Genomic DNA, 16,449 nt, shown 5'->3' on the forward strand with positions numbered 1-16,449 from the left:
TCCTTCCAGTACTTTTTAGGGGCTATATACTACAGAAGAAATGTTTTTCTTTTTGGATTTCTCTGATGTCACGACCACAGTGCTCTCTGCTGACCTCTGCTGTCCATTTTTGGAACTGTCTAGAGCAGGGAAAAATCCCCATAGCAAACATATGCTGCTCTGGACAGTTCCTAAAATGGACAGCAGAGGTCAGCAGAGAGCACTGTGGTTGTGACATCAGAGAAATCCAAAAAGAAGAGCATTTCCTATGTAGTATACAGCCCATAAAATGTATTGGAAGGACAAAGATTTTTTAATAGAAGTAATTTACAAATCTGTTTAACTTTCTGGCACCAGTTGATTTAAAAAAAAAAGTTTTCCACAGGAATATTATTTGTATTTAAAATCTTAATCCTTCCAGTAGTTATCAGCTGCTGAATTTGAGTTGTTCTTTTCTGTCTGACAACAGTGCTCTCTGCTGCCACCTCTGCTTGTCTTGGAACTGTCCAGAGTAGGACCAATCCCCATACCAAACCTCTAATGATTCGGACAGCTCCTGAGACAAGCAGAGGTCAGAAAAAAAAAATCTCAACTTCAGCATCTGATAACTACTTGAAGGATTAAGATTTTTTAATAGAAGTAATTTACAAATCTGTTTAACTTTCTGGAGCCAGTTGATATAAAAACATTTTTTTTTCCTGGACTACCCCTTTAAGGAGTTAAATCTCTCAGTCACTGGATTAGAAACCCCTTCTGAAAAGTGTTAGAAGGGCAATGCTAATGCCACCCTGCCACCAGAGTTGGCAAGCCTTTTGCTATATGAAGATGACCATGCTGAAGCTACAGAAGCACATTATGGTTCTGAATTGTCACTTTTGCCGGTTGCTAGGCAACTGCCCAGACTCATTCTTAAAGGAGAAGTCTCATGCTGGTATGTACAGGAAAAACTTATCCCCTATCCACAGGATAGGGGATACGTTTTAGATTGCAGGGGGTCCGGGTGCTGTGGCCCCCGTGATCATCTGTATGGAGCCCCAGCTCTCCCACAGTATAGCATGTCATGACCCCCACCTGAAGCGGGCGCCGCCACACCCCCATTCAGCAATCTTCGGCTCTCCTATAGAGTTATATGGAGGGGATGTGGCGGCCCCCGCTTTGGGCAGGGGTTGTGACGCGCCACTGAGTGGACAAGCTGGGCTCTGTGCAGATGATCGCGGGGGGCCACACCGCTTTAACCCCCAGCAATCTAAAACTTATCCCCTATCCTGTGGATAGGGGATAAGTTTTTCCTGTACATACTGTCATGAGACTTCTTCTTCAATGACTTCCTAATAAACAACTACAACTGCAATTTGCAAGTAAGTTTCCAAAGGCCTCCTTGGGCCCTAATACACGGGGCCCAACAGACCAAACAGACTGATAATCACCCTGTGTATTAGGCCCAGTGATCAGCCATCAAACACTTTTTTAGCGGCTTATCGCAGGGTTATTTTAAGTTTTAAGAATCAGCATTTACACCTCGTCCTGTGTATATGGTCAACAAATAAGGGAAACAGCCTCACTAAACAAACGTCAATGTAGAAGAAGGCAAGTCAAGAAGGCTGTGTAATACAGCGCTTAGTTATTTAAGTACATTTACTGATCTATAATAGACATGAATTCTAGATTAAAAAAAGAACTTGATCATACATACAACTCTTCTTATATAATGGTGGAGTGGGGGTTAAAACTTTTTTACAGGAGCTCCACCAGTGCTTACAGTCTATGTCAAAATTAAACATATTATTTCCTTCATTCAATCACTTCTATTAAAATCAACTCCCGGTAGTACCTGCAGCACTTATGGGGCCTGCCTCATAGTTTATATTTTATTGCATATATTTTATCTATGAGGATTCATTTATTTTATATTTCACCAATTACAACTCTTTCTAAAAAAAAAAAAACATCCAAAGGTTAATTTGGAATTTCTCTACCTAATCTTTGTAGGGATCACATTATGAATTGCAGCTAATAGCGTAAAAGCGATAACCACTAATGACTAAATTACAGCACATGACTACTGCAACTACTACTACTACAGCTTACAATAAGAATAAGAAATATAAAAACATTTAAAGAACTTTCATGTCTAACCTATATAAAAAAAACTTTCTTTTTTTAAGCCCTACAATGAGAATGAATACTCTGAATACTCAAACGTAGGTTTTAATAATTGTAATTGCACAAAATATGCACCATAAAAAAAATAATAACCAAACATATATAGCAGTTAAGGTTATTATGATTGTAGGTTGATTTTGAATGATCACTGAAAAGCTCCTCAGCTAAAATTAAATTTTACTAAACATTATTCAAATCAGAACAGGGTCATAGTGGAATTGTATAGGAATAAACTATGATAAGACAATAGGTGTTAATATAATAACAGGTTTTAATAAAAAGGTGAACAGATAACCTTTACAAAATCTGTTGTGTAATCCAGCACCAAAGAGAGGGGACTTTAGTTAAATATCTGTTATTGGGCTTACTCTACATTACGTACATAACAACTTTTTACTAACTATTATTTTGTGTGTATTTTTTAAGCTGCATTGCCAGATTTTTGACTCTTGTGTGTAAAGGATGGTGTGTACAGTTTAAACAACTCAGTACATGAGCATTTTGTGCAGCTGAAGAGAACGGATACTGAAATAAAGAATATATAGCAGAGAATTTTCTCAAGAACCTTTCTATCTGACCTGTTTTAAACCAGTGATGTAGTAGCATCCAGCTCCTTTTTTTAACTATGTCAGCAACACAGAAACATTTTCTTGTGGCAATGCATTATATTGATGCATCAGTGTGCATTGTAATTTAGGTCATTCGAAATTTCAGATGTTACACGGCTACTGTAGTAGTAGAAAGTACAGAATTCTCCAGTGATATGTTAAAAAACAAAGCATATTTCTTGTATTATGAAGAGATATGGAACATTCTAGAACAAAGTTTATATCAGGTAGCTGAGGTACATTTATTAAAGGGGTACTCCGCTGGAAAACATTTTGTTTTAAATCAACTGATGTGAGAAAGTTAAGCAGATTTGTAAATTAATTCTTAATCTTTCCAGTACTTTTCAGCTGCTGTATGCTCCACAGGAAGTTATTTTCTTTTTGAATTTCCTTTCTTTCTGACCACAGACACCTCTGTCCATGTCAGGAACTGTCCAGAGCAGGTTAAGTTTGCTATGGGCATTTGCTCCGGCTCTGGACAGTTCCTGACATGGACAGAGGTGTCAGCAGAGAGCACTGTGGTAAGGCAGAAAGGACATTTTCTAAGTACCCCTTTCAGAGTACCCCTTTAAAAATTTGGAAATTCTTGTATCCAGTCTTGTCAGGTAGTCCTATGCAAAACCATTGAGTTAGTTAGGATAAGGAACAGAAGAGAATACATCCAATCAATAGATTTAGACTAGTAGTTGTATTATATCTTTCTGATCATTGCTCCCAGACACTTTATCCTCTTGATACATTGAAATGTTGCTTATCCGAGGACTAAATTTATACATTTCAACAGGGTAAACAGTGTTCAGGGAGATGGTGAGGTAATCAGATGGTGACAGCTCGGAGACAGTACCACATGGTGTAATGGACCTTAGCTTTCTGATGGCAGATAAGATAGAATAAAACATTTCCTAGATAAAAGATAAACATAGATCATGCCCCATTTCTTTGAACAGATAATCTATAGAAGCTGGTAGCACTGGAAACATAAAGTTTAATGGTGCGCGCCTCATATTTTTCAGTTTTTTTAGTCTTTGATTAGAGCTGTCAGAGCCAGAAAAGTTTTACTATAAAGGCTCATACACACTGAGGAAAATCAGCGAACCGAAATCTGCACTTATTTCATGCTGAATTTTACAATGAAAATAAGCATCAACATCCCATTGACAAGTGGGCTTTTTGGAGCGGATTTAGCCAAAAGAATGATCAACGCTCAAAGTCCCCTCAAGATAATATATATAACACAGGTGTGTACAATCAGTGACTCTCAACCTCTGCCTTCAGCCGAAATGGGAGCTGTAGTTTTGCGACGATTGGGACGATGTCCGGAATTAACCTCTTAGATCCCACAATTATAGTTGACTGTGGCATCAGAAACTGGAAAATTTGTATGCTGGTAGCTCAGTGGAGCTGATCATGACACCCGCAGCAAAATCATGGGGACCCAATCAGCTGGAAGAGTGGCGGGAGGGCCCTTACCTGTCTCCTTGCCATCCGATCATCACTTCAATGCTCCAGAAAGCCATGACAGCCTGGAGCCTGATTAATGCTATGCAATGGCAAAGCATTGTTCAGTGTATGCAATCTAAAAATTGCATGTAACAGGGTTATATTCAATTTTAAAACGAGATGAAAAAAGGGGGTATGTGGAGCTCACACTGAAGGGACAGGAGGTTAACTGAATTCCTTCACTCAAGGAATATAATGGAAAAATAAATAAAAACAGAGAGATCAGTCCTCAGTGTTTCACCCACTTCTGTGAGTGTGTGATGGATATCTGGTATAAATGATAAAGCCAGTTGCAATGTATGTAATATTTAATATACGATATTAAAATAGTAACATAAAATTTATCTAAAAGTTGCGCCTCTGCAGGGCCCTTGCGGTAAATAGGCTCACTTGAGAGAATATGTTAATACAATTCTTTATCGAAATAATGATCAAATATATTGCTGCAGTTCACCCTGTGGACAAGTTATTAAATAAATCTAAAAATCTTATACAAAAACCTGCAAAGAAATGTCCAAAGAAAATGCATACAAATAAACCTATGAAGGATAATAATATTGCCAAAAAAAATTAAAGTCCTGTATTGAGACATCCTGTGAAAATAAAGACCTGAAAAAAATAATAATAATGAAATGCAAAATCCAAATATATTGATTCCTATTGTTTCCAATCCGGTAAATAAATGATATGTCCGTTTTTGGTGCAATAATATTAATCCCAGCAGACACTGTATCTTTAAGTTGAGAATCCTGTTTAGAAGAAATTTGGCACACTGTGCCACTCACCGCCCTTTGGTCAGATGTTCACAGGGTTTTGATGTTAAAACTCCACGGGATGGTGACTTTTCGACTGGAGGTGGCGACAACCAGTAATGGAGTCAAGCCTCTTCTCACAGTCTGATACCGCTGCCAACAGATGGTAACAATGCTCGCTTCGGCGTGAAGATGGATACTGCCCAATGTAAGCGGCGTGTAGAGGTAGCGGCGTGTGATGAAATCGGTCAGCTGATTGCAGGTCAACTGACCTCAGGTGCACTCGATCCCGGTATGTCCCGCAAGTTGGAGTTTGCCCTGGCTTCGGACGGGAGGTTGCAGAGTGGCCAGGAGGATGTAGCTGTTAAGTCCAGTATCTGGCGCTGGATCACAGGATCATAGGATCACAGTTGGCTGCTGATGGATCACAAAAAGGTCTGCTGGTAGTTAAAATCCTTCTAATAATAAAAGTTATAGTCCTTGATTATTCAATGTCCCGGACAATAGTAGACATGGACGGACAATAGTTCCGATCAGGTCTCTTTATATGCCAAAATAAAAATAACAATAAAATAAAATACAAACGCAGCTGAACCGCATCAGATGGGAACTTGTAGCAATACCAAACATGTTTCTGGGTATCTATGGATAGTGTCCTGATCCCTTCCTCAGTGGTGCATACAGGCATTCAGTTCTTTGTATGCACCACTGAGGAAGGGGTCAGGACACTATCCATAGATACCCCGAAACGCGTTTTGTATTGCTACAAGTTCACATCTGATGCGATTCACCTGCGTTTGTATTTTATTTTATTGTTATTTTTATTTTTCCATATAAAGAGACCAGATCGGAACTACTGTCCGTCCATGTCTACTATTGTCCGGGACATTGGATAATCAAGGACTATAACTTTTATTATTAGAAAGACTATAACTACCAGCAGACCTTTTTGTGATCCATCAGCAGCCAACTGTGATCCTATGATCCTGTGATCCAGCGCCAGATACTGGAATTAACAGCTACATCCTCCTGGCCACTCTGCAACCTCCCGTCCGAAGCCAGGGCAAACTCCAACTTGCGGGACATACCGGGATCGAGTGCACCTGAGGTCAGCTGACCTGCAATCAGCTGACCGATTTATTCACATGCCACTACCTCTACACGCCGCTTACATTGGGCGGTATCCATCTTCACGCCGAAGCGAGCATTGTTACCATCTGTTGGCAGCGGTATCAGACTGTGAGAAGAAGCTTGACTCCATTACTGGTTGTCCCCACCTCCAGTCGAAAAGTCACCATCCCGTGGAGTTTTAACATCAAGACCCTGTGAACATCTGACCAAAGGGCGGTGAGTGGCACAGTGTGCCAAATTTCTTCTAAACAGGATTCTCAACTTAAAGATTAAAGGGGTATTAAAGGGGTGTTCCGCCCCTAGACATCTTATCCCCTATCCAAAGGATAGGGGATAAGATGTCAGATCGCCGCGGTCCCGGAGTTTGCTCTGTGCGTAATGACAGGCGATACGGGGGACGGAGCAGCGTGACGTCATGGCGCCGCCTCTCGTGACATCACGGCCCGTCCCCTTAATGCAAGTCTATGGGAGGGGGCGTGACGACCGCCACGCCCCCTCCCATAGACTTGTATTGAAAGGGGCGGGCCATGACATCACGAGGGGCGGAGCCGTGATGTAACGATGCTCCGGCCCCTGTACCGCTCATCATTACGTGCAGAGCGAATTCGCTCTGTGCTGTAATGATAGCATGGTGCCGCAGCTGGGATCCCAGGGGTCCCCAGCAGCGGGACCGCGGCTATCTGACATCTTATCCCCTATCCTTTGGATAGGGGATAAGATGTCTAGGGGCGGAATACCCCTTTAATATTATTGCACCAAAAACGGATATATAATTTATTTACAGGATTGGAAACAATAGGAATCAATATAATTGGATTTTGCATTTCATTATAATTTTTTTCAGGACTTTATCTCAATACAGGACTTTAATTTTTTTGGCAATATTATTATCCTTCATAGGTTTATATGTTTATATTTGTATGTATTTTCTTTGCACATTTCTTTGCAGGTTTTTGTATATGATTTTTATATTTACTTAATAACTTGTCCACAGGGTGAACCGCAGCAATATATTTGATTATAATTTCGATAAAGAATTGTATTAACATATTCTCTTAAGTGAGCCTATTTACCGCAAGGGCCTTGCGGAGGCGCAACTTTTAGAGAAATTTTATATTACTATTTTAATATCATATATTAAATATTACATAAATTGCAACTGGCTTTATCATTTATACCAGATATCCATCACACACTCACAGAAGTGGGTGAGACACTGAGGACTGAACTCTCTGTTTTTATTTATTTTCAATTTTGTCCCATAAATATTTTTTTGGTTTTCCATAGATTTGGTGGTAAAATGAGTGATTTTATTGCAATAAGTACAATTGGTGGTGCAAAAAAACAAGTCCTCATATGGGTCTGTAGGTTAAAATTGAAAGTGTTATGACTATTAAAAAGCGAGGAGGAAAAAAATAAATGCAAAAATGAAAAATCCCTGCATCCTAAAGGGGGTCAAAAATATCAAATTTTATCCCAAAACTGTATAATAGTAAAAGTAACTGCTACTACTTACAATAAATAATAGAAAGAATAAATAGATACGACTCTTTAAATAATTGAATAAAACTCTAGGTTAATCTTATAGTCATGATCATCATAAACATCATGATCAAAAATGCAGCGCTGATAGAGCCAAAGTTTATCACCCCTATTAATTTTGCAGATAGCTAGATAGACAGATAGATAGATAGATTCTAAATTTACAGGCTATCTATCTTTATCTATCTAGCTGAATCTCCAGTTTTCTAGCAATTGGTAGAGCCTGGACATATAATACAAGTTGTGGTGGTTTACAGTTGTATTGGCCTAATGGCATTACCAAATCCACAAAGAAGAGAAAATTCATGATATCCCAGAACCTATGGTAAAGTATGTAATATAATATTATCATTCTGTCTGTAAGGCTGGGTTCACACTACGTTTTCTCCCATATGGGAGCGCATACGGCAGGGGGGAGCTAAAACCTGGCGCTCCCGTATGCCTTCGTATGCGCTCCCGTATGTCATTCATTTCAATGAGCCGGCCGGAGTGAAACGTTCGGCTCATTTTTGCGCCGTATGCGCTTTTACAACCGGACCTAAAACTGTGGTCAACCACGGTTTTAGGTCCGGTTGTAAAAGCGCATATGGCGCAAAAATGAGCCGACCGGACCGAACGTTTCACTCCGGCCGGCTCATTGAAATGAATGACATACGGGAGCGCATACGAAGGCATACGGGAGCGCAAGGTTTTAGCTCCCCCCTGCCGTATGCGCTCCCGTATGGGAGAAAACGTAGTGTGAACCCAGCCTAACAAAGCTGTCTGATTTTTTTTTTACATAGGATAGCATGGTAGACTATGCTGTGATATATGTCTGAACATACATGTGCTGGGTAAAGCAGTTTCCTGATGTGCACCCAAGCTAAGAAGCACATTTCTACCAGCTTTACATATGCGTTTTAGGCTGGGTTCACATCAGGTTTTTGTCTCTGTTTCCCTATTCCGATACAGTCGCTTTAATTTAGTTGTACGCAAACATGATCAACTTCACTATTGTGTAAAAAAACGCGTCTGTTGCTGTTAGTTTTTTTTATAATGTAAGTCAATTGGAAATGGTTTATGTATGGCATGTAGGGCATACAGCAGTATCTGTTTTAGCATTGGCATTAGTAGAAAACATGTATGTTAAACAGCAGAAAAAAAAACACTGTTGAAAAATCTGTCACTTTACAATGTGATCCATACATTCTAAGTACACGATGGTCCACACTATTATTAAGGGGCTCTTATTATCATAGCAGAACGATTCAGTATTTCTACCCAAATGTGAATATTTACATGTTCATGAGCACCAGCAAATCCCATGTTGCTTAGCATGCTGTCTTAGACTCATACATTATAACAAAATATGCCATAATATGATGACATTTTCCCATTGGTTTAACGGTAGCAACAAATTTTTTCCACTAAATATGGTAGAAAATGGTTAAATAAACAAGCATTAAGGGAAATATTAATTTAGTAGTGTTAGGATCTATTTACGCGTACAGCATGCTTCGCTTATTTGATGCGCAGGATTTGAAGCTGCAGATTTGAAGATGGGTTCAAATATTTAGTTTACATTGAAATCTGCAGCATAAAACCCTGCGCATCAAATAAGCGCAGGATACTGTACATGTTAATACACCCTTAACCAGGAATCAGATTTTTTTTTTATCTTGGACAACCCCTTTATACATATCTATTTATTATATGTATTGCATGCAATGAGGGAACCTAATACAGATCCTTTAGATGTACCGTATTTTTTTTATTGTCTCTCATTTTGCATATTAAACTACATTTCTTCTGCCTTTTTAATGTCTGCTATAAGAGGGACCCTGCATTCAAAGGAAAAAATTATTTGATCTGATTTTGTACTTTTCCTAGTGATAAAGAAATGATCAGTCTTTAATTTTAATGGTACAGTTATTTGAAAAGTGACAGACAGAATAACAACAAAACATCCATAAAAACACATTTTAAATAAGTTATAAAATTATTGTTATAATTATAAATTATGATCCCTATTCAATCAGCGAGATTTCTGGCTCCCAGGTGTCTTTTTAACAAGTAAAGAGCGGAGATTGGGAACACTCTCTTAAAGGGAGTGCTCCTAATCTCAGCTTGCTACCTGTATAAAAGACACCTGTGCAAAGAAGCAATCAAAACAGATTCCAAACTCTCCACCAATCAGATTCCAAACTCTCCACCATGGCCAATGAAGTAAGAGATTGTCCAGCACAGACTGTCCAGTCTTCAGTAGTTTATTGATTAAAATACTGACATCAGGACAAAGAAAGTCATGTGATGCGTTTCAGGTGTCAGCATACACCCTTAGTTATACCTAGTCTCCACCATGGCCAAGACCAAAGAGCTGTCAAAGGATGTCAGGGACAAGATTGTAGACCTACCTGAGGCTGGAATGGGCTACAAGACCATCACCAAGCAGCTTGGTAAGAAGTTTACAACAGTTGGTGCGATTATTCACAAATGTAAAAAACACAAAATAACTGTCAATTTCCTTCATTGCGGGGCTCCATGCAAGATGTCATCTGGATGAGTTTCGATGATCATGATGGGAACAATGACGAATCATCCCAGAACTACATGGGAGGATCTTGTCAATGATCTCAAGGCAACTCAAGGTCCCCCTTCTCAAGACAGCATATGTACAGGACCATCTGAAGTTTGACAGTGAACCTTTTAGATCTTGCACAGAAACCTAAATAATGTTTTTCGGAATTTATTTGTTGTTATTCTGTCTTTCACTGTTCAGATAAACCTACTGTTAAAATTATAGACTTATCCTTTGTTTGTCAGTGGGCAAACATACAAGATCAAATACTTTTTCCCCTCAATGTACTACATTATGGTCCAGGAGAGTTGGTGTTGTGATGTAATCAAAACCTGTGGAGCAAGTAAAAGGGGTACTCCACCCCTAGACATCTTATTCCCTATCTAAAGGATAGAGGATAAGATGTCTGGTCATGGGAGTCCTGCCACTGGGGACCCATGCAATTTCCCTGCTGCACCCGGGGTTCGTTTAGAGCATTGGGTGCAGCACCTGAGGCTTGTGACGTCATTGTCGCGCCCCGCTTGTGACCGTGATGTCACAAGCCTCCGCTCCACCTCACCAGTCATCCAGCACAGAGCGAAGTTGGCTCCGTGCACCGAAGATCTGGGGTGCCTTAGCCGAGATCCCCCTGTGATCAGACATCTTATGCCCTATCCTTTGGATAGAGAATAACATGTCTAGGGGTGGAGTACCCCATTAAAATATATGCAGTTGTTTCCACAAATAGTAGATAATAGTAGTATAATGTAGTAATGTGTTGTACAGTGTATAGTGGGAAAGATACTACTGGAATGATCGATGACATCAAATAATTAATTCTTAGACTTTTAGTCATATTAATCCATGTAATTTATCTTGAATCTGATTGCAGTGAGCACTCCTAATTAACCTGATTTATTGCTGATAATCACTCACAATGGAATCAAATCAAAAATCCGGGGATGAAATGGCGGCCACCCAGACACAGAAGGAAGCCTCACTGCGCACTCTGATTCAGCGTACAGGATATAGTTTGACTCAGGTAGGAGCTTTAGCTACAGAAGGTTTACACATAATCACCATTTTAGTTATTTTTATCCTATAATATGAAAAATCATCAAATTTTAGGAACCAAAATACTTTTATCCATGGGCTGTCTATTGTATTGACTCTGGTCAACTCTTACATTGAACTACAATACTAGATAAAACCTATAGGCAAGATTGGCATTGTTTCTGGAAGAAAAATTGATAAAAGCTGCAATAGTGAAATGACCACCATATATATATATATATATATATATATATATGGCTGTGGGTGGTGTCCTGATCCTCCACAGCTGCCACATAGATGATCCTGGTCACCACTTCTCCCTGGTTTTTGTGAGGTATTGTCCCCACAAAAACTGCCCAATCAGCCAACTGATTGAGGTGGGGCACCACTGTGGGACAGTTCCTGCAGTGACAATGCATCACAGAAACCTACCAGGAAGAGGCAGTGACCAGAGGGGAATGGAAGCATTGGCATATGTAGGGACTGGTTAGGTATCACTTATTTTTTTACAGCCATAAAAATAAAATATATATATATATATATATATATATATATATATATATAATTTTTTTCCAGCCCAACCCCTTTAAGATTGTTAACACTTTGTTGTTGAACTAAATTTCATGTACTAGCCAGGAAAGCCCCACAAACTTTTCCGTAGGGCCCCTTTTACCATTCGACCAGAGTGTATGTTTGGCATATGCCAGGCTAATATATGTCAGCATTTTTTTTATTTTATTTTTTTGCCTTATGAAATAGTGTAGTAAGCTTATTAAATAGCCAACTTGTATTTATTAGTCTGAAGGCCTACAGATATTTTGTTAAATGGAAATTGTTTAAGAATTATAATAGCTTAACACAGGAATTTCTGCACTCCAGCATATGTAAGAAGGTTTAGATATTTTATGTTTACATTCAACATTGTCATTACAGTGATTATGATTTTCTTTGATTAAAATGTAGGGTTTGATACATGTACAATTATAGGATATAAGGTCATCTGCTTTCCAGAGTGAGTACAACATTGAATAACTTTTACATTTCTGTCCACAATATGAAAATTATTTTTATATTCATTATCTATCCAGACAGGAGCGTAATTCAAAGCTGATAATGCCCCACCCAGCTACCATGTGCCATTTACACTACTGGCGTAGCAGATTGCCTTTTAGGTCCTGTTGGGCACCAGGGCTAAGATGTGACTGACTGAAGTCAGAAAATAGTATACAGGCTCCTCATAAGATAACTTCTGTACATGGTCCAATTCTGACCAAGACAGAACAAAAAAAAAAAAGGAGTGTGCACTTGTAGGCAATGAGATCATGATCTATGGCTCTGTATTGCATTGTTTGCCTGGTGTCCTTCCCTTCGTGCTTGTGTTTATCTATTTTCTGTTATCTCATGTATCTCCTTTGTTGTCTCACAGTCAACTAACCCTTATCTAACTATGTCTACAGTCTGTTTTTATATCTTATTTATTACTATTTCCTTCTTTGTTCTATTTTCTGCATTCTAATGCCTCATATAGACAATTTGTCCTTAAACTATTATTTAATTATCAGCAGTGGTTGTACTAGCTGTTGTGGGGACTGCTTGGACAAGTCCATTCTAGGCCCTAAGCTGTTCATACACAATAAATCAATGTCAGCTGAACTTGATATGTCGACAGGATCAGCCAAATATTTCATGTGTATGGTGGCCCACTGACTTTCCACCAATAACAGGCGTCAGAGAAGGATGGAACATTGAATTGGAAATTTCAACTGCTCGATTGTCTCCTTTGAGATAAGCCACTGCCAGATAACATTTTCTGTCAACCTACAGTATGTGTTTGCATGACAGATGTCAACTGATGGCTGATATCTATCGTAAAAATTAATCTGCCATGTTGGGTTTTTTGGTTGTTGGGTGCTGTAGCTGTAGCTGAAAAGTCATTCATGCAAAATGACAGATCTGCATCCCATTAATGGAAGAACAAACTAGGCCAAAGATCACTGCAGAGATCGATCAGCAAGTTTACCTGAATTTCCATGGTAAAATGGTCACTTAACCTCTTAAGGATGCAGGGGGTTCCTGTACACCCTGCGCCTGCTCCCACGATATAAGGCGCGGTCACGTGGTGACCCTGCATCATATTGGGTTGGCCCCAGAGGCTAGCGGTAGCCGGGACCCATGACTAATACCAGACATCATCGATCGCGTAGAAGTCCGGTATTAACCCCTTAGACTTGGCCATCAAAGTTGATCGCCACATCTAAAATGTAAATAAATACATCCCGGCAGCTCAGTCGGGCTGATCGGGACCACCACAGAGAAACCTACCTACCTCCTCGGCATCCGATCGGCGATTGATTGCTCCAAGCCTGAGATGTAGGCTTGAGCAAACGACCATCGATAACACTGATCAATGCAATGCTGTGGCATAGCATTGATCAGTGCCTGCAATCATTGTACTGCATGTTACAGTTGCCTATGGGGGCTATAACATTGCAAAAAAAAAGAAAAAAGTTAATAAAGTTGATTTAAAGGAGTAATTCGGGCAAAAACATTTTATCCCCTATCCAAAGCATAGGGGATAAGATGTCTGATCGCAGGGGGCCCACCGCTGGGATCCCCCCCGATCTCCCTGCAGCACCTGCATTCTATGCGAGAGCTGCGTCTCCAGTTTCGGAAACCTCCGGGACTGGGGACGTGATGTCACGCCACCTCCCATAGACATGAATGGTGGCGGCGATACATCACATCCCGAGTCCCGGAAACCCGGAGGTTTCCGAAACTGGAGACGCAGCTCCCGCATAGAATGGGGGTGCTACAGGGAAATCACGGGGGGGCAGACATCTTATCCCCTATCCTTTGGATAGGGGATAAAATGTTTTTGCCCAGAATACCCCTTTAACCCCTTCCCTGAAAAAAGTTTGAATCACCTCTTTTCCCATTTAAAAAATAAACTGTGAAAAAAATATATATATAAACATATGTGGTATCGCCGCGTGTGTAAATGTCTGAACTATAAAAATATATAACTAATTAAACCACACAATCAATGGCGTACAGGTAAAAAAAAAATTCCAAAGTCCAAAATAGCGTATTTTTGGTCACTTGTTATACCATATAAAAATGAATAAAAGGTGATCAAAAAATCCGATCAAAACAAAGATGGTACTGATAAAAATTTCAGATCATGGCACAAAAAAATTAGCCCTCATACATCCCTGTATGCAGAAAAATAAAAATGTTTTAGGGGTCAGAAGAGGACATTTTTAAATGTTTTAGTTTTCGTGCATATAGTTATGATTTTTTCCAGAAGTACGACTAAATCCAACCCATATAAGTAGGGTATCATTTTAATTTTATTGACCTACAGAATAGAGAGAAGGTGTCATTTTACCGAAAAATGCACTGCGTAGAAACGGAAGCCCCCAAAAGTTACAAAATGGCGTTTTTTATTTTCAATTTTGCCAGACAAAGATTTTTTTCTTTGTTTTTGAAGTACATTTTTGGGTAAAATGACTGATGTCATTACAAAGTAGGATTGGTGGCACAAAACAAAGCCACATATGAGTCTGTAGGTGCAAAATTGAAAGGGTTATGTCCTTAAGGGGTTAAAACAAAACTTTTGGCATGTCACAGGCACATGTAAAAACTTTTTATTAATCTAGTTCTGGATGCTGAGACCCCCACCGATTGATAGAAAGAACAAAGAGAATCGCTAATCTATGTGGTTCTTTCGGTCTCACTTCTCACTTGCATAAATCATCTACTGCAGCAAGAACAGAGACTTAGTTAAGCGCTTCTCCCAGCTTGTTTAAGCACCCAGACTATGACCAATTAAAACTTTTGACATGTAACGGAGGCAGTGATACTTTAACTGATGGCATTGTCAATCCCCGAGAACAACCTTCACATACTAACCACAAACTACAAGTTGTTCAGGTAAAAGGCATGTGAAATCCTAAATGTGTGGCCAATTTGAGAAAGTAGGAATATATATCTTCAATATTGCCACCATTCAAATATTACTTACATTTCATCTGCTTCTTACTAACCTACGAACAGTAGAATGAGTGGTTAAAGTAACATATGACTACAGAATTAATCTGTGCAGGGTTTGCATAGGGTCTGTAACCATGAAGACACACATGTTTGTACATTAGCTTTATATCCAAATGATAGGATACTTTTAATTTAGACTAATTGTAAAGGTGCAACATATTTTATGGACTTGTATACAAAACATCTTATGGTATACATGCATTTATAATGTATAAATTACATCAGAAAGTCAGCACTGGAAGCCATCCACTCAGCAAGCCAGTCCAGGGGCACAGTGTAGAAAACATGGGCACAGCAGAGACGAAGGCCCAGAATATCTAGCAGCTGTAGTTGTATCCTATCCACCTTAAAGTGCCATGTTTCAGCAGTGTTGCCTTTCTGTACATTGATGTAGAAATTAAACATAAGTGGAATAAAATATAACAGAATACTTCATTTTTAAAAATTGTTCCTAGATACAGATTTACAAGTCTTGATCCTGGGCGTCTTAGGATAACATATTCCAACTTGAGGAGTGCAGTACAATATTATAACACCTTCTCAATAACTGGCCCTATGTTGATTCCTGATGCATTGTCACATGTCACTTGTTTACGTGGATGGAAAAAAATAAGCTCCATTTTATTTTCTGTGTGCACAGACAACCCATACAACTTTTCTGCAGTTTTACAGATGCATTTTTTTCCAATTCGAAAAGGTTTTTAATAATAGAAGCAGGACAACATACAGAGCATTCATGGCAATACCAATAAAGAAAACAAAGTAGACCTAGTTGGTCAGTTAAGAAAACATATTGCTCAACACACAGATGCATTTTTTTCAACAAAATATACATGAAAATGCCTTAGGTTGTAATCCATTTTTTTCCTACTAAATGGTGTTTACAAAATACAGACTATAAAAGAATATGGGATTTGTTTCACACAAAGGAGCCTAGGAGAAGTAGATTATATTTGCACACTTCTAAAAGGTATTCCATATGTAACTGATTTACTTATGAGTCATTAAACAGTCATCTCTCTCATAGTTGTGGTGCCTGGAACCATTAGCCCTATTGTTTCTATAGTTGGAACTCATCCCATAAATAATATGCAACAATATTTTAAATAAACATCTAGTGGTACTATAAACC

At 39.1% G+C, this 16,449-nt stretch overlaps 1 protein-coding gene across 3 annotated transcripts in view; it reads left to right on the forward strand.

Annotated features, from left to right (window-relative positions):
* The window catches only part of A1CF (APOBEC1 complementation factor), a 75,196-nt gene that overhangs the window by 12,301 nt on the left and 46,446 nt on the right, over window positions 1-16,449 (forward strand). For all 3 annotated transcript variants that reach the window (XR_008846261.1, XM_056530111.1, XM_056530112.1), the window contains exon 2: window positions 11,104-11,253. Coding sequence is in view for 2 of the 3 variants with exons in the window: in XM_056530111.1 (XP_056386086.1) it covers window positions 11,149-11,253 (105 nt within the window). In the remaining variant the exon portion in view is untranslated. The remainder of the gene's footprint in view (window positions 1-11,103; window positions 11,254-16,449) is intronic.

This window comes from Hyla sarda, chromosome 7 (assembly GCF_029499605.1).
Source record: "Hyla sarda isolate aHylSar1 chromosome 7, aHylSar1.hap1, whole genome shotgun sequence".
Lineage (NCBI taxonomy): Eukaryota > Metazoa > Chordata > Amphibia > Anura > Hylidae > Hyla > Hyla sarda.